The 24645-nt window shown below is 40.0% G+C and overlaps 1 protein-coding gene across 11 annotated transcripts in view; it reads right to left on the bottom strand.

Moving 5' to 3' along the window:
* The window catches only part of ank1b (ankyrin 1, erythrocytic b), a 76875-nt gene that overhangs the window by 34191 nt on the left and 18039 nt on the right, over positions 1-24645 (bottom strand). For all 11 annotated transcript variants that reach the window (XR_011311135.1, XR_011311139.1, XR_011311138.1 and 8 more), the window contains exons 2-6: positions 7421-7522; positions 3681-3779; positions 2383-2481; positions 1313-1411; positions 280-465 (exon numbers count right to left, since the gene is read on the bottom strand). Coding sequence is in view for 5 of the 11 variants with exons in the window: in XM_069704343.1 (XP_069560444.1) it covers positions 280-465; positions 1313-1411; positions 2383-2481; positions 3681-3779; positions 7421-7522 (585 nt within the window). In the remaining 6 variants the exon portion in view is untranslated. The remainder of the gene's footprint in view (positions 1-279; positions 466-1312; positions 1412-2382; positions 2482-3680; positions 3780-7420; positions 7523-24645) is intronic.

The following is a 24645-nucleotide window of genomic DNA, read 5'->3' as shown; positions in this document are numbered from 1 at the left end:
AAATATAAAAAGACAGAAGAATTTACATTTACTGTTATTTTCATAACAAACTATATTTTTAATTTAGTAATCGTGAAAGTTAAGAAAGCTGCAGCATCTACCTATTTTCCTTTATTTGTTTAGAGACTGAAACAAGTGTTTGTTTAATTCATATAAACACATATTGCTGTCATTCCTGTATATTTTTATGCTGCTGCAACCTATTTTTGTCTTTTTCTTTCAGACTGCACTGTCAAGTGAACCATCCCAGTAACACACACAGTCTCAGTGAATGCACACCTTGCTGAGTACGTCGGGGTTGGGGTCGTTCTGCAGGAGCACTGCGGCGGTGCGTGTGTCGTCGTTTCGTGCTGAGATGTGCAGTGCGGGCAGACGGACTTTGCCCTTGGTGCCGTAGTTGATGAGCAGCGCCACAACGTTTTCATGGCCCTGCTGGAGGGCCACTGCGAGGGGAGTGAAGCCATCCTGAAGAAGAGGACGACAGGCGGAACAGATGAAGAGATGAGAGGAAGAAGAGGAGAAGGTGGGCAGATCAGGACCGTCAATTGAAGGATATTTTAAAAGCATTTTGTTTGTTATCAGGTGAAAATAGTGTGCAGCATATAGTGATTCAACTGTGTGCCCTTAAAATGACAAGGAACTACTGTTTTGCTGTGTACACAGTCTTTTTTTATTACTCTTACATAGTAAGGAAGCATTGTTTCTCTGGCATTATTATAAAATGGTTTACAACCTTTGAATTGTGGGGCTATTGTGCTTTCAAACTTAATTCAGGACGGGTTGATGTCGTTCGAAAACAGTGGCAGAATTGTATCTTGGGCCGATAATTGCTGAGGTATTAAGAGGTGAGCGAGCACGACTACGGTACAAAAAGAAAAAGAGTCCGGGAACAAAAAACTGAATGGAGATGATGTCAAAAATGTCACTGTTGCATAACAAACAAAGGGAAATTTGTGTCCACCAGATAATGATCCCGTCATGTTTGTTCATAATTATAACTGTCACAAATGACAGCTTTGGCATTTGCAGTAAATTTGCTTGATACCACTTGCACTCAGTAATAGACCAACCTCTTTTTTAACTCCCACCCCTCTGATGTAAATCGCTATTTGTGCCCTCTGCAACAAACACTTTTGTTTGCAGCGTTTTACTTTACTGAACTCGTTCTCATTGGGACAATAGCTGACTTTAGTGGAAACAGGATCTGCAGACAGTTGAGTTTCTGACAGTATCTTTCATGCAAAACCTCTGATGTTATAGGTAATTACTGGTCATCAGTGCGGCTGAAAAAACAATGAAGAGACACTCGTACCTCAGTTGGGAGACTTTGATTGGCTCCGTTCTCGAGCAGGAACTTGACCACCTCTAAGTGGTTCTCCTGTGCTGCCATGTAGAGCGGACTGAACCCTTTCTGTTGGGGAAAAAATACATTATTATAAATACCGAAACACACAAGACACTAACATGGCCCTCAACCCGGATTACAAGAAGACAGACACACACACACATCTGCAGGCATACAGCACTGAGCAAAGGTTTTAGTTACCCTGGATGTGTAGATTCTTATCCATCATGCCCCAGAAAACACGAGACGTTCATGTTCATGTATGACGTCGGCCAGATGTGACCCACTTCTTTACATCTGGTGGACGTCCAAAACGGATTCAATATCTGAATGTCTGAGTCGGACCTGTTTGGACGTCCACCAAATGTCCGAGATGGGTTCAATATTATTCAGGCTCCTCAGTGGACGTCATCTGAACGTCAAGAAAGATGTTAAAAACTGCCGTCTTTTGGGTGCGCCTGTGCTCAGTGGGGCAGTACTATCAGTGAGCCGTTATGTACAATGATTAAAAATATACCGCCAAAATCGTAAATAATTATTTTCATGGCTCCCCCACAGAGCCCTGATCCTGACAACATAGAGTCAGTGCTCCATGATGTTAAGATCATGTCTTTCTGTTTACTGCACTTTGTAGCAGGTTAAATGATGAATAAAACTGTTCGTGGTTGGTATTTTTGAAAGAATCCTCATTTGACTTTTAGTGCCATTTATATTTGCACTGTTCTGTACACGGATACGAGATACGAGAAATAAATAATTAACGTGGGGTTTATCTTTACAAGGACGCACACATGCACACATCTGTACCGATACTATATACAAGCATATGGAGATGTTAAAACTCTTCACATACATGAGACAGACAAAAAGGCCCAAATGCATAGATACACACACACACACACACACACACACACACACACACACACACACACACACACACACACACACACACACACACACACACACACACACACACACACAGACTTGTCACACTTCCTCATCCATTCTTTTCTTAGTCACAGCTTGCTGTGACTCACATGTGACTGGGCATTAACGTTGGCACCGTAGTTGACGAGCTCAGCCACCACTTTCTCCTGCCCTGCCAGCGCTGCGATATGGAGAGCAGTGTTCCCTTTCTAGAGGTCGCACACAAAAGCACACAGAAGGTGAGAGAAGAAAATTAAAGGGAATGAGAGGACAATTATTGCAGCCCAATGGCCTAATTCTCTGCACTGAGAACTCAACGCTGAAATGCATCCAGCCTACTGTATGTAAGGTAGAAACTGATGAAGAAAGCAGCACGGTTTCACTCATATTTACATTGAAGGCATTTAGCTCATTTAGTTGTCAGCGAAGGCAAAGAATATCTGCAGCAGAAACATAAAACAATTACAAATACATAAGCAACCTGCATATGTTTGAAAGTAGGAAAGAGCTTTAAAGGAGCACAAGGCAGGTGCAAATTTGCAGAAACGTTGCACATACTGTACATGTTTTACTATGAATTAGTGAAAACGTTCTCAGTACAGAGAAAGAGCCTGCACAAAGTATTTGAGGTCATGACATTATGTGTATGAAAACTGGACAATTTCTTTAACTTGTTCCTCAAACAGTTTTTTTTTTTTAATAATCAGAAACCCACATATGTGAGTGAGAGATCAGAGGACTGACTATAAACACAAGCTTTCTATGTCTCTTATGACACCAAAAGCCCTATAAAGAATATTTACGCGACACAGCTTTGTCAAAAATGTAAATCATCCAGTTCTGGTGAGTCAGTGCAGATTAAATTATGCTAAACCTAGAAGCTTTTCCAATATTTCATTTATATATACATTTCCAGTGTTTTTCTTAAGCTTGTGGAAGCCTTAGATATTTTTGGGGGAGTTTTTATTTGTATTTTATTTTACTATGAATTACTTAATTAATCGAGAAAATATATTAAAAAAAAAAATAAAAAAATAAAAAAAATCAAATCTGGATAAGCTAGAGCAGATAATAGTGAAACACCCAAAAAGCTTAGAGACAAAGTCTGCTGGGGAACAACTACAACCACTAGATCTACATTCATTGGGTTTAGGTGGTGCCCAAAACGGCTAGTGTGCTAGGTCGAACCCCCGGAAATATTTCTGATTGCCAGCAAAGAGGCTTGTGTCATCACATATAAAGTTGCATCAGTTTTTGTGGTTACAAGTGCTACTTTAGTTCAGAGCTGCAGTGAACTATGGAGCTGAAATTCAACTGAACTAGCCCTGGGCTACAGTAGCTAAAGTTAACACTTGTATTGGGAATGCAAAGCAGTTCAAGTCAGAGAGAACAACAGAGCAGAGCCTACCTTGGTGGTCGTTTCCAGCTCAATGCCAGAATGGAGTAGCTCCAACATCATTTTGACGTGACCTTCTTTAGAGGCCAGGTGTAACCCGTTCAGACCGTTCTTAGGGAGGAAACAGAGAGATTCCGTTACATTAGAAGCAGAACAGAACAAACATGTGGGATTAAATATTCCCTGAAATGTTGTTACCAAATCACATCAAATGACTAATAATTTATCGTAATAATCCATTTCTAATAATCGAATCTATTTTTCCTTGAAGACTGTGGAAAGTAAATTAACAGATTTGCTTCTAGGCAAATTATAAATGTTAGAAATGAAGTCCTTTTGAAAACGTGAAAAGAGTGAAACCCGTTGAATTGTGAAGTCAAAGCGTTAAATTGTTTTTCATAATTTTTTAGTTTAGGATTTTTTTCGGCGGGGCTAAAATGGTAGAGTCATCTCCAAACACCGGAATCGGTTTCAGCGCCTTCAGCACTTAAAAAAAAGAACTTGAAGAAAATATATATATATTTCTACTTTATGCAGGCTTTAAATTTATGTATTTTTTTTTAGTTTTAGTAATAGTATAAGAAACACATTAATAATCAGGATTATTCTTATCACACGTACAAGGCCATCAGTGACCACCCTAGTTCTTGTCCTCTCGTTGGCCTTCATGATAAGTGGTCTTGGCCACAGCCTTTGACACTAAAGTCTCTCCTGACCTTTTAAACTTGCCGTACATTTGCTATTCATGCAGTACAATGTGTGTTTCCCGAGCTCACCCTCCACCGTACACTTCACTGATGGAAATTCAGGGAGCGTGAACAAAGGAGACAAACTGTATCCTTCAGTCTTATGCCCCTTCTTGCAACACAAACCCATTTTCTCCAGCTGTGCAGAACATCACTCGTCTAGTTACTGTAGCTCTATAAATAACTGATAAATCCACAGCGACAGCATGAGGACTCAGTTCTGACAAAATGAGCGACCTGATGAGACTGATGAGTAAGCAGAAGAGCGGGGATGGGGGGACGGTGTGTGTGTGTGTGTGTGTGTGTGTGTGTGTGTGTGTGTGTGTGTGTGTGTGTGTGTGTGTGTGTGTGTGTGTGTGTGTGTGTGTGTGTGTGTGTGTGTGTGTGTGTGTGTGTTTTTATCTCAGCATGTCCGTCTTTCTGTCTGGTTGTGTGCCTGGCTGCATATCGGATCAGTGGAGTCTCAGCTGCCTGTTGTAGCCAATCTGGCCACCAGGAGTCTCAGAGATCCGCACCGCTCTCAGGCCTCTCATCATACTGCAGTGTCACTCAATTCAAATGGGTAGCACCATCTCCCAGCGAGCATGCGCACAGCGATGGGAAGCACAGGGTGCATCAAGGGCAGTTACACACACTGTTAAATGCGTTGCGTGAATTTCAGCTGGGTCCACAAGTGACTGAAGCCGATACACTTTTCCCCTAAACACCTAGACTTATATATTTCTTCTGCATACACAATCATACAGCTAAGCACAGTAATGGGAGGTATAGATATCTAAATACATACGGGTGAAGCCAGATAGAGGGTGACAGACAGAGAGAACAGCGTGTAGGCTTGTAGCTATAGCAAGGACAGGTTATTGGTGCACAATCTAAGAAAAATACCATCTCTGCTCTTGCCTCAGTCCTGAGCAAAAAGCCATCAATTTAATAGTAAACAAAAAAAAACTAAAAAGAAAAAGAAAAAGCATGAGGACATGGAGGTGAATCCTAGAAAAAAACAACAGCAAAAAAAAAAAAACACATTTAAGGCCTTTAGACAATTGATTACAGTTGTGGGTATGAACTTAAATTACTGTAGATGTTATCAATAGTAAGTATTTGGCTGATTACAATCTTTATATAAAGATATTAACAGTGCAAAATATCCTGTTATTTCATCTCTCTTCTGTATCTCCCTCTCTGGTGCATGTGTGTATCATGCATCTGTAGTACGATACATATTGGGGGAGTTGGCGTTCATTCTGATTGGCAGTGTTTTGTCTGTGTATAAAAGCACTGGTCCATTCATTCACCAATCATCATCCCATCCACAACCTCCCTGGATATAACAACAAACTCGCTTACATGTCTCCAAACTACACACATTTATACCTTAAGATATTCAATTGTCTGGTTTGTTGTGTATGGTCATGATGCAACAAGAGGTAAGAGAGCAGACAGTAGGGCTGGAGATTGAGGAGAACTAAAATCCAATATGCTTAATTATTTATGCACACTACTTTACACAAAGACAGAGAATCGGGGGGGGTCTGAGGAGTCATGAATTTTTAATTTTCTTTTTGGTCTTTTATTTTACATCCTTTGCTGATTCTGCAAAACAGCGCTCCATTGAGAATTACTGCCAAATTACTGTATTTGGTGCGTTCAAGTCTTCCTCTAAAGACCAAACTCTGTACAGTTTGTTCTCTCAGTGGAATAAAAATGAAGTTTCTAAGTACCATACATCATTCAGCCTGTTTCATAATCATGACCCTCTTATGAGAGGGAAGCCTTTATCTTTCCCGCAGTGTGGTGAGACAGAGATCCACACAGACAATTCTGGAAGAGGCAAAAACCTTTATGACTTCAGCAGTGTTTTCATTTATTTCTATTTACAATTAAACGCTTCAGTTGTGAGTTCCCTGGGTAGATAAAACTAACCACTCATCCAGTGTATGAAACATAATTCACTATCGTAACGATTTAAATATTTTGCTGGCAGAATTCAGACCTATGTCAGACTCTTATCCAGAAATACCCATTATTACTTGGTTTAGTCTAATTACTGTGTATTAGGTACTGAAAACTAAACTAAAACATATATTACTTTTTGCCTGTCATGGTCTCAGCAAAAATATTAACAGCAGGTAATACTCATATGTATTATCCCAAAGACAGCAGTGACTCTCATAGTGTGATACTTTATGCTCAAAACAAAAGGTATCCAGAAAGGTACTAAACAAAAGGACCAGTGTAACCACACAAAACCTTTCCCAATATGTTGCCCCTGGGCAAGAAGTGAATGAGTTGGAGGTTAGTTTCAAGGAAGAAAAAAAAATCAAATAAACTATCATGAATTTCTGCCCTCCAATATAAAAAATATAATCTTGACCTTTACTGGTAGAAATTTCTCCAGAGAAACATTCTCAGCTAGAGCAGGTTCTCCTTCCTTTGTTTTGCTGCCTTTATGTGCATAGCAGTACTCTTTCACTTTTCGTAACTTACTAAAAATGTAATTGCTTCAATGCCAACTCGTCCTTGGTTTAGTGAAAGGTATTGTTATTAAACTGCAGTATGTACGAGTCTAAGTTAATTTACTGGTGTGGTTGTTTTCCTCCCAAGAGCATGTAGACTTGTTGCATCCTGCCACTAGTTTTTCATGTAAATCAAAAGATCAACACAGTTATCAGTGTGCAACCAGTCATGGTAAAAACACAGGAGGAAGAAATGCCATTGAAAAAAACACCTTTAGTTAGGTTTTTCAACAAAAACAACAAAAATACATTTCAATTTAGTGTGCTCAGATAAGTTACTGCTCTGCCGGCTGCTATATTCGTTAAGTACTGTGAATCCTGACTAAACATTGTAATTGATGCTGTTGGAAGCCACAATTTAATTTGGTGTTTTCTTAATTGAAATCTGTGGGTGGCATCTTTTTTTTCTTTTTGTTTTACTCCCACTGACACATACACACACAAACATTTCTGAGAGCTGCTCTCGTGAGTTGACAGGAAACCTTCTTACTTGATTAGCTATGTTGATGTCAATTCCATTCTTCATGTGATCCAGAGCCTTGTCCAGGTTCCCTGAACGAGCTGCACGCAGAAAGCTGGTGGCTGCATCGGCCTGCAATGAACAAAGAGGAGAGGAGGATCAGCAAATCTCTTGTGTAATTATAGACATACTGTTCAAGACAAAAACATATTCATTCCTTGTTCATCACCAAAGTTAAGATAAAGACCAAAAACTGCGCATTTGTACCAACATAAACAGATCTGAGCTGTGCACAAATGCTATAAATATACACAGCTACATGCTCAATATTTACTGTCCCTCCAACATCATCCAGACGTTCTCGATATCAGGGTGAGGTTACACTGAAAGCCCCAGTTAGGTTATCTTAATCCATTATAACGTCATAACATCACTTCAAGGTAAGACGCAAGGCATTCTGCTGGAAATATGATCCAGTTGTACATTCATTGGCTCTCCTGCCCCTCTGCAGGAGGCTTAAAATGTCAGACTCCTCACAGTGGAGTAACGCCCACACCGTGACTTTGGCAGGCGTTCATAGCGCACTCCGCCACGAGCCCCGCTGTCTGCCCCTCTGATCTGCGGCAGGAAAGCTCCTGCGGTTTGTGTCTCGGTGTTTGTACGCCCACCTCCGAATTCATTCATCAGCCCATCACGTAATCCGGCTGACCTGCACAATGAGATGCTTCCAATGCCCTGAAGAGAGAAACGCCACGTGGTGTAGCGGACTCTTGACCCCCCTCTCCACCCCTGTCACTTACGTATCCGTTTGAGCTGTTATCCCCAAGTGGTTTAATTATACTGAAATGCTGAAGGATACGCCTGCCCTTTTCAAAGCACCGAGTCATTTTTTTCCCCCTTTCTCTTCTCACATCTCTCTCGCAATGTTCTCTGTTTCTGTGAACCAAGAACTGCATCAGCTTTTATCTAACAAAGAAATTAGATAGTTTGGTCGTTGAACAACCTTCTCCCGATCATGTTTTACACTCTCATTTATCACCGTTATATGTATTTTTCCATGTGGCATACAGTGAATTGTCTTGTATTAAATGGGCCATATGGCAAACCTGTAACTGTATCTATTTTTTTTTTTTTTAATTAAAAGACAGGTAAAAAACAGGACTTTTATACACCAGAAATAGTTTCCACTAAACTAGCAATGGTTCATGATTTTTTAATATTCAAATAGGCATTAAAATATATTAAAAAAAAAAAACTATACGTGAATTATACATGAGTATCGTTCTTCCTGATTTTCCCTGTTTTTACCAGCACCTGGTTGTGATTCATCACTTCCCTCATAGGGAGGTGGTGATGCACCTAAGAGCTGTCTGCCAGCCAGCATTAAACAACATAAGGAAAAGAAGAACACATTGCTGCCACGCCCGGAGCTTTGCAGGTAAAACTGTGTGGCCCTGTGAGAGGAGACGCCACGGTGCGAACAAGCGAAACACGCAAATACTACAACGAATGTAAAAAAAAGTTCCGTGTGGAAGTCCTTCAAAACATAAATGAAGATGAGGTGCAGTGCAAACCCTGCAGGTAGAGCTAGGATATAAATCCACCACAGCAAAGCACCGACATTAGTTCCCAGCGTATATCGAATTGTATTTCTGTTTGTAATGCCCATCCTTGCACTAAACCACTTTATATTTACTACAGGTATCCTTGACAGAAGTCAATGCAGATATACAGTTAATCTGTAGGCGTCAATCTGATGTTTAACTGGCATCCTGAACACTGATGGTACATTTTGATAAATAAATATATAATCTAGAAGTAAAGATTGTATCCAATAGTAACCTTTGATGTGTTTTTTTCTTCTCTAGCCGAAATTGTTTTCCCTTCTTGCATCCTGACACTGTGTCTGAGTCCTATCTAGTCAGTATCTGGTCCGTTTGCTTTGAACACGAGGAGCTAGACTTTACTCTGCATAAGAGAACTGAGAGACAGGACTTCAAACAGTCAGTGTCAGTGACAGGAGCCTTCCCACTTCACAATCCACTGTGCTGGTGTCTGTCACATTAAGAATAGCCTTTTATAAATATTCTATATTTAGAAAAGTGGCAAGTAAAAATAAAGGTTCTTCTATAGAGTATACTTATACCTTCACATGACGTGGTACTTGACAATATTTGACAAACTGTACTGCAGCTTTTGAAGCTGGCATGACGTTTCATGCTCTAAGTCTATATTAACTGTATGCTGAGCCATTTTAAATTTCACATTCACCTCCTTTGATGTTTTCTCTTCTTCTATGGTGTGTTCATAACATGCTGCGTATTACTGATCCCAGTCTCCACCTGCATCCCTCCTCCTTCTCCAGCTCCTCCTCTTTCCCCCTCGACTACATACTGTACACCACTCTACCTCATGAACCAGTTTTCGATGTGTATTTATCATCTGAGAAAATTCTTAATGAGTGCTGGTCAGTTTGTGTGAGTCTGAATGTGTGTGTGTGTGTGTGTGTGTGTGTGTGTGTGTGTGTGTGTGTGTGTGTGTGTGTGTGTGTGTGTGTGTGTGTGTGTGTGTGTGTGTGTGTGTGTGTGTGTGTGTGTGTGTGTGTGTGTGTGTGTGTGTGTGTGTGAGACAGAAAAAGCGTACGGAAGCAACATCAGCATGAGCCATGAGCTGACCATATTTGGCAAAAAATGAAAAACCTTGCACCACCTTCTAGAAACCAGTTTATGTTGCTGTCGGGTTGGAATCCATTTTCCTCCTCGCTCCACTACCGTCTCTACAGCTCATCTCCTTTTTTTTTTTTTTTTTTAACTCCTCCTTTTTTTTTTTAACTCCTCCTTCTCTTCCCTTCTCTTCCCTTTGCTACTCAGCTTTATTTACAATCATTCTGTAAGTTACACCAAATAATGAAATTACTGAAACCCCTCTCTAGGCTCTAACATTCCTTTACCTAAATCTGATTCCTTCTCTGTTGCTTTCTCTGACTCACACACTCTGCTTTACAGTGCTTTTTTTTGCTGTTTGTGGTGTTTCTTCTGAGTGTTAATGACGTTTGTTAATGTATTCCTAATTTGTTAATTGAACACTGTATCCCCACATGTTGTAAAATATTGCCTCGGGTTGCTGTGGCCACCAAGGATTGCATTATGCGTGTAAGACAGGGAACAGTCTGATTGATTATTAAGCTAATTTACAGCCGGGGAATCAATATGATCTGCAACAGTGCAGGGTTTGTCACATTTCTAGTTGTACACTGTCGAGATCAGAGGTGCTCTAATTGTTTCCTAGGAAATGGCCCAAAATGAACCTAGATGGAGGACTGCGGGCCAAAAATAAATGTTTATATAACGGGAAATTAGCTTTCATTAAAATGTAATGCATTTTACAGAAAAGTAACATTCTACATTAAATAAGATTTGAGAATAACTTAATACACTACTCTTTATTCTGCGCAATAGTCATTTTATTTTTTATTTTTTTAAATTATCGTCAAAAACAAGTGTCTTGCCGTCTTTTGTCACCGTGTCACTGTCTCAGTCTTTCATCTCGACTGGCAGGCCGTGTTTGTGACGTAGGATACACTAACAGTACATCAGCAAAAGCAGTAGAGACAATACCATGATGTTTCGTAGATAAGACGTAGGCCAATGGAGTTGAATGAATGTAAGGTTAGAGAAGGTTAACGGCACTATGCTATACCTTGCTGCAAAACTGATGTTATGAATTTTTTAGCAGTACAAAAGCTCAAAAACTTGCAGTTTTACAGTTTGGTCTTTAAAGCACTTAATAAAAAGGAGAATAAGCACGAGCTTGTCAAATACCGTGGTGGGCCAAAACAAACAAGGTGCAGGCCAAAATTGGCTCGCGATTGGGCGGCTGTGGTGTAGATGGATGAATGTTTACTTCAAAAATGGGGCTGTGCCATTTGAGGATGGGCTTCACGCTTCATTTATTTATTAAAGATGAAGGATGGAAGGAAAGAAGCTTGAGTACGTAGGTAGGTGTTAAAGTTGTAATGTTAGGCTTTTTAATTTAACATAAACCTGTCAAGCTAATTGTGGTTAATTTGTGTTTGTCAGCCAGAAAAAGTGATTTGTGGGAGGTTTCCTTTTTCTTTTTTATTTAGTGATCCAAGGTCAGTCTGCAATCTGAGACAAATGTCAGACACAGTTTCAACTCTTTGTCAAAAATAAGACAAGCCTTTAAACCATACCTACCTCCTACCATGAGAATACTCACAGAAGATAATCAAGATGTACATGTACAGTAAGTATTAAAGACCACAGCACAGACTACAATAGACAAAGGAAACACGACAGTTCTCCTGAGCACAGTCACCACAGGTACATAAAGCAACACACTAACACCACCACAGTGCAAAAAAGTCAATCCAACAAGTTACTTCAATGTTGTGCAATGTTATAAAAAAAAAAAAGAATTGTATGCAAAAATAAAATCTAATCGTGAAGTCAGCAACTTTTTTTCAACTAAAATATTTTTAAAATCTACTGATACAACAAAGGTTGTGTAGCGGGAAATGTTTGCATCGGTGACAATCAGTAGAAATATTCATTGGGAGTGTGAGAAAGGTGACATTTGTGCAATGCCTGAAGAAAAACCCCACGGCAGCTGATGGGCAAACACAAACAAAACGTAGAGGAAAAAAAGCAAAGCGTACACAACATGTTTACTCTGTTATTAAATCGTCAGGCTTTGGCCTAAAACCTCTCAGAGGCCACAATACTGACCTGATGGAGAAGTCAGCGCTGAACCACATGAGCCTAAAACACAACACACACCAGCCAAGACAAGACCAGACAGTTAATGGCAGAGACATACAGACAAAGAAAGCAGCATGTACACCAGTTCAAACGAGGCAGCATGGTGTGTACCGCAATACTTGAAATTATGGTCACACACATGTAACAAGGGATTCAGAAGTACCCAGATTTGGACTTTGATTTCAAAGTCTGATCTTTGATTCCATTCATCCTGCAGCAGAGTTAACGATGTGTAGCCATATTTTAAAGACTCATAAGCATGAAACACTCAGGACTACGATGTCATATAAACGCATAGCTTACGTGATAAACACATAACAAATACAGTATCCATACATACTGACACTGTCCACTGACCTTTTAAGGGATTCATTGTGTTATTATATGAATAAATTCCAAACACGTAAGCAAATTACTGTCGCCTGCTACTTTCCCACAGGAAAATGCATAAAAACTTTTGAATGTGATACATGTAATGAAAAATTCCAACTTAACTTCACACTTCAGTCTAAGGCTGGAGATGCACTTGCTTTTGAACCATGTGTTTGTGTTTACAGCAGTTTGTGTCGTGCACGTTACTGGTTACAGACTTGCCTCTGTACTGTACGTGTTACTGGAGGGCACACCAGAGAAACAATGTTACCATGAGACCATCCTGATTCGCCTGATGTAAACAATAAACATGGCAAAAATCGAGGGGGTCACTACTTTGCTGATTCAGACAATGAAAGGGGAAAGACCACGCCGCCATCGGCACTGTCCACATTCTGTTTTTTTCCAGCATTTTCCGCCATGCACCAACGTAATGGCCTTGGACTTGTTTCCGATTCGTTTTGCAGGTCCCTGACCCGGTCACATCTCCCTACTGCTCCCACACCACCCTCACCAGTCATGTGTATATTGCATCATGCATGCGTGCTACGTTCATTTCTGAGAACAACCAACGCTCCAAACAGACGCAGGATACGGGAGGCAGCCATCAGGCACACGCGATATATAAAGAAAGTATATGTCCAGCCTAAATGTGGGAGATGTGTTCATATCTGTAAGCCCAAACATGCTGCCATATACAGAGGATATTGTTAAAAGTAGAAGTGTGTGTGTGTGTGTGTGTGTGTGTGTGTGTGTGTGTGTGTGTGTGTGTGTGTGTGTGTGTGTGTGTGTGTGTGTGTGTGTGTGTGTGTGTGTGTGTGTGTGCGCGTGCGTGTGTGTGTTTGAGTGTCAGTCGAGGTGCTGATCTGAGGCAGCTCTCAATGAAATGCTTACACCCAACAATTGTCTTTGTGTTTCTTATAGCTTATGATCATCTGCCTTAAATCTTAAATCTGCCTGCGCTGCACGTCATTTCTGTTGATTAACTGAATTGGTAGAGTGCGATTCACAGGAGGATATGTCTTTTCCTCGTCACTGTTTATTCTGCATGTTAGTATGTCCAACTCATACAAACTGAAATCTGACTACATATTTTCACAATGTCACGCAGCCTCATACAGCTTGTTTAAAAAAAAATGTTTTTTTTTTTAGATATCAATACAGAGACGGAGAACACTGAAGTGAAAGGCTACACTCAAAAGACACACATAAGTAAATGCACATCCACTGGAAAACACACAAATGGTCTGTTACAAGTGACATAAAGAAGATGAGTAACACCTCGTGACTCAAAGTGAGAAAATATTTGAAAAATGGGCATTGAATCACAGACGAGGGTCTGAGTAAAGCAACATATAAACTCCTACACAAGCTGTTGTTGGTCTAAATCTTCTATGAGTCGATGTGACTGATTTAATGATCTGAGAAAGTGTTCAGAAACTCTTTAATGGGATACAAGCTTTTTAGATTTCCCTCCAGATAGACCGAGGCTTTCTGTATGGCAGGCAGTCCTGATTTTGGGAGAGGGAATACAGGCATTAAATCTCTGAATGTGATATTGTCTTAAGACCTCTTTGCTGGAAGCAACTGCTGATTTTTCTGTACTGTGGGTCTTCTCTGACAGAAGTCATTGGCAGAATGTCGGATATGTGTACTTATTGTAGTGACAGCTCCTTTCACTTCTGATTTTGAAATGAGTCCTTGCGTCAGTTCAAGTTGAGACTTCTTCGCACAGTTCAACATGCATCTCGTCTCGTTCGCACTGAACTTGGTAGGAGCTTATAGAAATACACTAAATACTACAACTGTTGCAAGGGATTGTTTCAAGCCATGTTTATTAAACCAGAATTGAAATAATTTTTCTTATTTATTATGAAATCGTCAGAAGTTAAGGAGCATTATGCAAAAAAACATTTGACTCATAAAATGATAGCCTTATTTTCATGCTCAAATAATATTGGCTTAGTATGTTTACATTATTTTAAGAGCAACTTTATTGGAATACCTGAAGATAGAAAAACCCATTTAACATGATTTGTATGCTAAGAAACAACATATATTAAATTTTGCAAACACTCGTGTCTCAAAATTTGAAGAAGAAAAAGAAACGTGTGTCCTAAGTGTAGATTAGTGGAACCACTGCAATAGAAGAAGAAAACAACCAGAAGTGGAGCAGAAATGAGCCGCAGTAGCACATGGGGAGAGGAGAAAAAGTATTTTACTGTAATTTGGTCTGAAGAAATAAAAACGTAAAAAAAACCTAAAAGACATATTTTCATATTTTCACAAAAAGGTGCTGGTTGTAATGCGATAATAATAACAGTACAGTGGCAACTGAATGAATCAGTTTGTTAATTGATCTCCTTTCAACTGGAAATGGAAACCAGCTGAATTGATCCCATTGATCCCATTGAATCGTACGCAAGGCCGTTAACAAACCAATCAATGTGGAGTATAAGGAGATGTAGCACCACGTAGTGATGACAACAGGACGTAGGTATGTTATGCAAAGTTCTTTGCAATGTGAAACCAAAACTATTCAAATTTATACAATGTAACAATGGTGTTCAAAGTGGAGACACAGAGATGGAGTTAGAGGTTAAACAGGTTCAAACCAGTGATGCACTGTATGAGTTGAAGCAGTATATTATGGGTCTATTGAAATAAATGATGGTGGACAGTCACCGCAATCACTATGGCGATGGAAAAATAGTGGCACTTTGTCATTGTGAGATTAAACAAGAAACTCGTTCACATAACGATAAAAAAGAATACATATGAAGACAAATTACCTTCAAACACAAACCGAAACTAAAAATAGCAGCATATATGCCACAGTATGTTAGTGTTGGCACCAACAGGGAGGGAGATGGATCACAGTAATGAACTCTCGTGGGTTTAAATAAGGACCCACTTCTACCACAGAAGACAGATTCCCACAAGCACATTTACACACATAAAAAAGTGTTAGAAAGAAAATACAACAATGTAGAGTCCCACAGTAGGGATTTACAGTGGTAAATCCCTACTGTGGGACTCTACATTGGGACTACTGTGGGACTCTACATTGTTATATTTCCGTGTACCACGTGATCTTCTGGCTCTGTCAGCAGGACAAAACGCAGTTCAAGCCTCGCAGGCCTCTGCTGTCAAGTGTATTTCAAAGTCATGAGTACAATAAAAACAACAACAACAAAAAGCAGAAGTATGTGCATGAATATAGATCTACGAGCTAATCTAGACGTGTCAAACACGCATAACGCCACACGCTGCATCTTAGGGGTTTTGTCCAAAGTCTGTTTCAGTACCAGGAGTTGATCTCCTGAGACATTGAGCCCAAACAGTGGAAGTGTTCCTGACATCTTTCACCGCAGATACGAAGAGAAAGAAGCCTCCACACCTGGCAGCAGCACAGGTGATTGTTGCACTGCAGCACAGGGACACATTACAACAAGTTACCTTATTTATCACTTCTGATTTTACTGGCACCGTATCTGCTTTTTCCACATGATACCACAGTTGTTCCCCAATTCCCTCAACACAAGCCTGTAAGTGAAAAATGTTGTCTTGGCAGACAGACCAGCGAGCTCATGAAAAACGCTGATTAGCATAATCATGTTAAAAAAAACATCATCGAGACTCTCTGTAGTTTAATTCCCAGTTGCTTTATAGTTACAGCAACAACACCCTCTGTCCTGTTTTGTCTGACTACAACTTGGCAAGAAATGATTCCGTCATTCTGACTTGCAGCTGGGCCAATCAGTGTATTGTTGGAAAAACTGAAGTGCAGCTGTAACATTGCCACTTTCATCAGATCCAGATCAGACTTGTCTGAGAAATAAAACCTGATCATGGACATGAGTGAATAAGCACTATGTAGTGGTTCATTGTCTTGTATTGCTATGCTGTCCCTTATGTTTCTCTCTGCTTTCCCTTCACCTCAGCCGATCAAGGCAGATGGGCTCCCCTCTGAGCCTGGCACTGTCGGAGGTTTCCTCCTGTTAAAAGGATATTTTACCTTCCCACTTTTGTTTTTTCTTCCTGTTAAAGGGGAGATTTTTCCTCCCAGCTGTTGCTCATATGGGAATTGTTAAATTGCTGGGTTCCATAATGTTGTAAACTTTTGTTTGCAAGGAATTTATTATGTTAAGTGCCCTGAAATAACTTGTGTTGTGATTTGGCGCTATATAAATAAAATTGAATTGAAATTGAATTGGTGAATATTGTAAAGTACAGATCTACTGTGAATACTGAATAAAAAAAAACATAATCAAATTATTTACCATACTTTACTTAAAATTCAGATATTCAGAATAATTTAAGCAAGAGACATGCTGATGAATGTACAAAAAAAAGATCAAATAAATCTCTGACAGCTGAATTTAGCTTATAAATTATCTTATTTTTTGAGTATCTATGAAATACAATGTTGTCAATAAATGATGAAAGCTTCGTTAGGTCCTTTTCTGTTCCATGGGAACTGCAAGTTACCACGGTTATATCAGCAGTCTTGAGGATTTTATAACATTACCACTTTACTTTGCAAGTAAAATACTTCAAGTGTGAAAGATCGAACACGCAAATTACATTAGTTGTATCAATTCATTATTATGGCGCCACAATCTTACATTTCCACCCGGGAAAGTGGAGGTCAATTCAAAGCCAAGCTTTCGCCTGGCAAGATGAAGTCACAGCCCCAAGAATGAAAAATCAAACAGAGTCCGGCAGGCTGTACAGAGTGGAAGTTGATCTGGTATTGATGGATGGATGGCAGGAGTGGCGCTCCAAACACATAATGTAAGCCTGAACACTCAAATTAAAATACCACAGAAATGTAAAGGATCTAACCCAGATAGTAATAATCGTATTTGTAAGCAATTGTCATAAATAAAATTAAAATATAATAATGAATCAAATCAAACACTTGTTAAAAAAGACACACTTTGCAGTGCAGCCTTCTGAAGGTCTCCAGATTGCACAAAGAAAGACTGATTGCGTCTGATTCAGGGCTGACAAACAGTGATACGTCAGATTAGTTTACATGCAAGTTAATCATCTGCACGGAGCTTACTAATGAGAGAGGGTCATAAAGACGTTTGATATCAACTGGAAGAGTTCTCTCAAAATCAATACAGTGTATACAAATATTGACGACAGACATCACAGATAGACATAGATGGAATAAGCTGAGAGTAAAACTAACACTGGCCAAACACAGCAGACCACACAGAGATCCACATCCACGAAAGCAAGTTCATCTGAAGCTTAGCTGTGCTTTATCTTAAAAATAAAAACAGCAGTTTAAGATGGAATAAAGGATGAAATGATTCGAATATATTTTGCAGTGCACCAAATTCCTCTTTCCCTCTGAAACGACGAGATGCATCAAAACGTGAATCTTCCTGATCTCTCTGTGCTAAAACAGAGCTTGTGAAATATTTATAGCCTCTGTCAGGCCACTGCTTCTGCAACCTATTACAATCAAAGAATGCTTTTCCTTAATCTTTATATTGGTGTTTAACTGCACACACATCTCATACACACATAAACACATAATGCATGCTGATATGGGGGCTATGGACAATTCAGCATGCATACAAATTCATGAAAGAAAAGACAATTGGAGAAAATAGACACTTACTGCACACGTGCTGTATATACACACATTTTATGCATGTGTACATAATTAACTTCACACAACTCCCCTACTGCCGTCATGATGTTATTCAGGGACACTTGATTGTTATCATCTCATGTGTCAGGAAGCTTAAAATACTGACTTTTTAAACATTAATTTACAGACCGTATTAGAACCATCAGTAGAAAAATGAAGGTGGTGTTTAAACATTCGACATCTTTCGGTTTGATTGTTGAAAAACTGTTGTGTCCAAAGGGGCTCTTGTTGCATTTCGTAGTCCCCACCCTCGACCATTTGTATCTCTACTTGTGTTACCCAAAAAACAAAAATGGCAGGAACTAATGTTAAAAATAGAAACAATGTCACCACCTCTTTTTGAGCTAAATAATTTACCTTAGTCGACACTCCATCTTCATAATCTACTACCTCTTGAGAACAATCCCCCAGATGGTAGATGTGTCATACATGCACACAATTTCTGTATTTTTACTCAGCATTGTATTTGTACTAAAAGATTGTTCAGGCAACAGACATGGACATTTTCCCTTTTAAATTGCACTTCTACCTGGTTCTTCCTCTCCATGATTTCTACTTCCCCATTTTGTTCCCCTCTACTACTCCATTACAGCATTTCTGCCTACAGCACAAAAAAGAAGAGAGACAGAAAGGGACAATAAAGTGACAGGGTGAGGCAACCTGAACTCCTAAAGTCACGAGCACTTCTGCATTTGCTCAGCTTCTCATGCTATCCACTCATTTATTGTCATTATGCCTTTAACCTCCCTCCCTCTCTCTATCTCCTTCCCCCTCAATCTGCATCCTCTCTCTTTTTTCATCACCTTTCAATATTTATGAGCACTGCAGAAATGCTACGAGCAAAGGATGCTGGGTAGAGCTGTCCCTCAGAGTCTGTTCCCTACGTCATCACTATGTGTTGACATTCTGGGCTTTCTGCCCTGTCCCGGTGTCTGAACCAAAGTCAAGTTCCCTGCCAGCACAGCACGACTGATATCTGAAAATGCATTTTTTTTTTAAGCACACAGGAAGTAGTGTGCCATAAAAGAGTTAATTGACTAAATAAAAGGAAATTGAGTGCAATGGCTCAATTAAAATCTGTTATCTGAATTGTCAAAAGTTTGGTGGATGAGTTTCTGGTGCTTGTCACTATATCTAAAGATGAAGTGAGTATTAAAGAAAAATCAGGTACCAGTCTGTTAGTGTTCATCGAACAATCAGAAACATGAACCAAATCTTCTTTTGTGGAAATTACAAAACAGCAGCTCTGCAAAGAAAATACAGGAAGTCGGAACAGGAACACAGACTGTAAGTTAGATACAGGCCTAGAAAATGGTATTAAGTACACCTAGGTTTTACCTACAGTGGCATAATGTCTTTGACAAGGGTCTAATATAATATCATATCCCTGATACAAGAACTATAATTATATTATTTAAAAACAGACCATTGATCATAAGAAAAATCCACTTTTAAAGTTGGAGATAACTTTTAAAAACAACACATTTTCGGTGTTTTACATGGACTAGTGGACGAAATCTGGAACTTTTTTAGAAACTTTTTTTTCCAGATGTTTGCTCAGACATTCCTCAAAATGTCCTCTAAACTAATGTGCTAACAGATTTGGGGGCTGATTGAAGCAACATTAACTTTGCTCAGTGCAAAGCTGTCAGTGATTTCCCAGTCAGGTTTGAGAGGATGTAGATTTCAGCTGCATCCGATCCCAAACAACCTGATGTGACCAAACTGAAATTACCTGCATATATCCACTTTGTACACTGTACTCTCTATTTAAAGCAAGAGTTTGACACTATGAGGAAATACACCTATTCTCCCTCTGGCACAGATTTTGGTCAGAGGACTTGTAAGAAGCGGAGCAGCTAACCTTTATCATTCACCTTTTTCAGCCTTTATCATAAAGTAAGTTAATTAGCTGCCAGCTAGAGCCACACAACAAATAGACATGAGATTGGTATCAATATTCTCATCTAGGTCTCAACTAAAAAGGAAACAAGCATATATGTAAACATCTCAAACAATTCCTCTAAAGCAGGGGTCTCCAGCCAGTAGATCTACCTGGTAGATCAATGGAGCTCTCAGAGGAAAAAGGTTGAAGACCCCTGATCTAAAGTGTTTAAAATTGCAGCTAGAAATATATAAATCACGACTAAAACAGTTTTTGTTTAAAAAAAACAAAAAAAACAAACCAAAGATTCGGAAATATTAAAAACCAACAGTTTTCTTGACAACATTTACTAAAGTTTTCATTTTCATTTTTAAAGAACTAAAGTCCTTCATGAAGAGTGAGGGGAGGAGACTGACTCATACATGGTGCATCAAGACACTCAAAAGCTGCAAAAACAGAAAAGGGAAGAAGTAAAATAGGAAGACGATGGGAGGGAGGGCGAAGGGGGACAGAGAGATGCTGGGAGCGACTGTGTCTGAAAGTCATGTGTGCATAAGTAATGCAAAGCACTCAGCTGCACATGGCCAATGACTGCACTACCTCCCATCAGGCCAATATACAATCACTGTGACAGGAGGGAGCAGTCAGCGCTGGGAAGAGCAGGAATGATGGATAGGAAGGAGGAGGAAGATTGGAATGATATACCATACAGAAGAGAGGATGGGGGGTGTGATTGTGTAAAACCAAATAAAGGAAGGCATAAAGGACATAAAAAATGTAATGAGAGAATGAATGAGTGAGAGGAGAAGGGAAGGACAAAACCAGGACAGAGGAGGAGGAAAAGGAGAACAAGGAAAAATGACCAGGAGGGCAAAAGGAAGGTCTGGAGAAAAAGGTCCACAAGTTGCTGTTTACAATGTACACAAAATCAGCCTTTTTTTTTTCCTCCGCTTTTTATGAGACATTTAGATAACAGATTAACAGCGGTACAAATTCGCAGCTTCAAGAGCAGAGTTCAGAACAGTCTGTTTTTAGTGGCTGAAAATGCCAGGCTGAAAGGCCAAAGCAAAAAACAAATGTGCTGTAAAAGTCTCGCGGACAGAGAAATGGAGGTCAGGCGTAAGAGAGAGAAAAAATGGAAAAGAGGAGGGAAGTCACGTGTTGAAGCGATCTATGTGTGTAATGGGAGAAATAGATCGTCTTAGAGCAAAGAATCCCCCACTGGGAGAGTTCCTTTTTACTCGTAGCCTCTCGACGGGCAGAAGTCAGAGGTCATGGTGGTATACAGAGCAGCACCTCCGGGGCTCGTGGGGATGCAGTGTCATGCTCCGACACGCTGAAGCAAGGTCAGTGATTCCTCGATAAAACCAGCTGAAATGGGATTTGCAAAATCATTACACCATCACTGCTGCTGTTACACCAGTTTAAACTCCATGAGTCAACCTGATTCTCCCATCTTCTCAAAGCATTCCTGAATGGACAGACCCTCGTAGAACAAATCACACACACATCTGCTGAAATTCACACTCTCTCTCACACTCACACACACACACACACACACACACACACACACACACACACACACACACACACACACACACACACACACACACACACACACACACACACACACACACACACACACACACACACAGCTTTTCTGCGCTGCCGTCCCGGTAGATGACACACTGTTGTAACACTTCTAGTTTCAGCGGTGTCAGTTTATCGCTCTGTCATCTGTTCATTTCGAGGTGATCTCAGGCCAAGACGGAGGTCGCTGCTATCGCCTTCGGGCTTCGCTACACCAAGTCGGGGGACATTTTACGGACACATTTCAACACACATTTCACTGCATATAAAATGTCTTATTTATTTTTTTAATCTTATTTCTGTCATAAGAATTTAATAGTTTTAGTAAGGCTATAAAGGATTTAAGAATAAGCTAATTTTAGTGACATTCTTAATGTAATTAATTATGTTTGTTGACACAGATTCAAGACTAATAATGTGTATAGCCCAAGGGCAGATATGGCCTTCTAGCATCAAATCCATACAGCTCAGTGAACACAGACTTCTGTGTAAAATTTTTGACACTGTGTTCATTATTTATCTTCGTGCACAGATTGTGTGCAACGATATTTAAATCTATACGTACTCTTGTGGAGTGGGGTTGTGCAAACGCACGTATGTAAAATGTGAAAATCTTGAGCCCTAAAAGATTGTTATGCTCTGTGTTTTCATCACATTGCTATAAAACACTCATTTTGATTGGTTCCCATAGAGCTGTTCACCTGAATGAGAAAAGCATGTGTGAAGCATAACACCTTCTTTCTTCATAAATGCTCCATAAATAAGGTTAATTACACATCGATTACTGAGTATTATGTGAAAACGAATGACTTATAAAATATATCAAGTCTGCAAAACAAAAGAGAATGAGCAAAACCACGACAATAAACAAGCGAGAAATTGGAAGCTTTTAACATTTTCATAATATCTGAATGGTTGGTAAAAAAAGATGCAAATTAGTTTTCTCCCTTCTGAGCTTGTATGCAAATAATCCTGAGTCATACTGAAAGGTCTGAACAGCCTGACATTAAGGCACGTTAGAACAAAGAATCTGCACAATAATATGAGTTATTCAGCTCAACTGAAATAAAGTATGTAAACAAACAAAGCATCAATGTGCCAAAACAAAAACCACAACCCAATTAGAAAGGCTCGCGAGTAAATTAACCACAACACTGAACAGGGAAGTCACTATACGGTCACTGCAATATGACTCAGTTGTTGAAGGCACAGTTGGATGTTAGATGTCAGAGTATCTGTGACTGTGGCCCAGAAGGCAGAGATAGATGGGCTGATCGGCGGAGACGAGAGGGGTTGGGGATGTGAGGGGGTTGGGGGGGTTGGGGGGGTGTGAGGGGGTGGGCGGTGATGCCCTATGGTGATGTTGACTGACTGACTACCAAATCACCCGTGTCATGAATCAAGGCTGTAGAGGGATATGGAGCTGACACATACTAACTCACACAAGCACAAGACGAACACACACTTAATCTGTGTGTGGAAGCATGTGGATCCAAAAAAATGCATCGGTTTACTTACACACACACACACACACACACACACACACACACACACACACACACACACACACACACACACACACACACACACACACACACAAGTGTGTACCTCTGTTCATATGCAGACATGTCAGAAAATACACGCACTGTAACATGCTACATCATCTTCAGTCCTGCTGTCAACAGGCGGTCGCAGAAGCTGACATATGCTCCTCACTGCAGGACGTTCGGACTCCAACACACACGAGCCTGCACGTGTCAGCTCAGTGCTCGCAATATGCCATCCATACAATCGCAAATCATGTCAATGGGTCTTCACATTAAAAGTGGTCAAAAGGTATCCAGGTCTCATACCACCTCCTGCCCACAGAGTTTATTCAAAAGGCTCCAAACTCGCGACATAAGTATCTTTCTTCCACCACAAGTGCAAACCAACAGTGCGTCATGTTTAAACGGCATCCAGCCCTAAAAGCTAATCTCCTGGAGACTTTAGCGTCACCGCTGGGGATAGAAATACTTTCATTACCATTAACTTCCTTCTCAGTTTGGAATACGCACAAACAATGAGGAGAGGGTGACGGGCTTCAAACGATAGTAGAATTTAAAGAAAAGACAGGAAGAGAGATTAAATATAGTGCACATAATGTGTGAATATGTATCGTCATGCTGTATACGACGCACCATCTGAAGTAAATGAGTTGTTTAATTATTTGGCTATTCGTGCCGTTCTTCATATTGCAGGTAATTCAACACAAAAATATACACAAATATGAACCTGCGTATTAAGCACTCGCTAATTAAATTGGAAAGGTGTGAACCTAATTGGTTTGGCAATATTTTTCTGGGATTTCATTTCATTAAAATCTTTTACAGAGAATAAAAAGTCAGAGACCAACGTCTTGTACATACTACATGACGAGAAACAGAGACAAAACAAGTGTAATTTCTATGCTGCTCTATTCATATGACATAATAATAGATAACATCACTATACCTAGGAATATGAAGTACATGCTTTATGTGCATCTGCACAGCTGTAAGCTCTCGCCTCAGCACAGTGAGGTGTCCCCACTGTGCATGCCTGTGTTAGTGACAGCAGGTCATCACTAATCACCCAGTGGGTGGAGAGTCATACCAGTAAGCAACATGCTGAAAGAGTGATGGGGGCCAAGAGGGGCTGATGGAGGACGGAGGAGGGAAAAGTCATCGAGGACGAACACAAGATACAGTCCAAAGCCAACATCACGGGAGGGCAGGGCTACACATCGAGCTTCCTCCGTGACTATTCAAGTCAAAGTCAATTTTATTGTCAATTCACCATATGTGCAAGGCATACAGAGAGACCGAAATATTGTTTCTCACAGTCCCACGGCATGCAAAAATAGAAATAGATATATAGTACCCCATCTGCTTCTAAGAATAGTAGTGATACAGCAATAACATTCATGATTACA

Source organism: Brachyistius frenatus, unplaced genomic scaffold, assembly GCF_029030835.1.
Source record: "Brachyistius frenatus isolate BFR_SWC_R1_liver_20210118 unplaced genomic scaffold, ASM2903083v1 Contig_3, whole genome shotgun sequence".
NCBI lineage: Eukaryota > Metazoa > Chordata > Actinopteri > Embiotocidae > Brachyistius > Brachyistius frenatus.
Note: the sequence above shows the minus strand (reverse complement) of the source record. Positions and strands in the feature narration are given on the sequence as shown.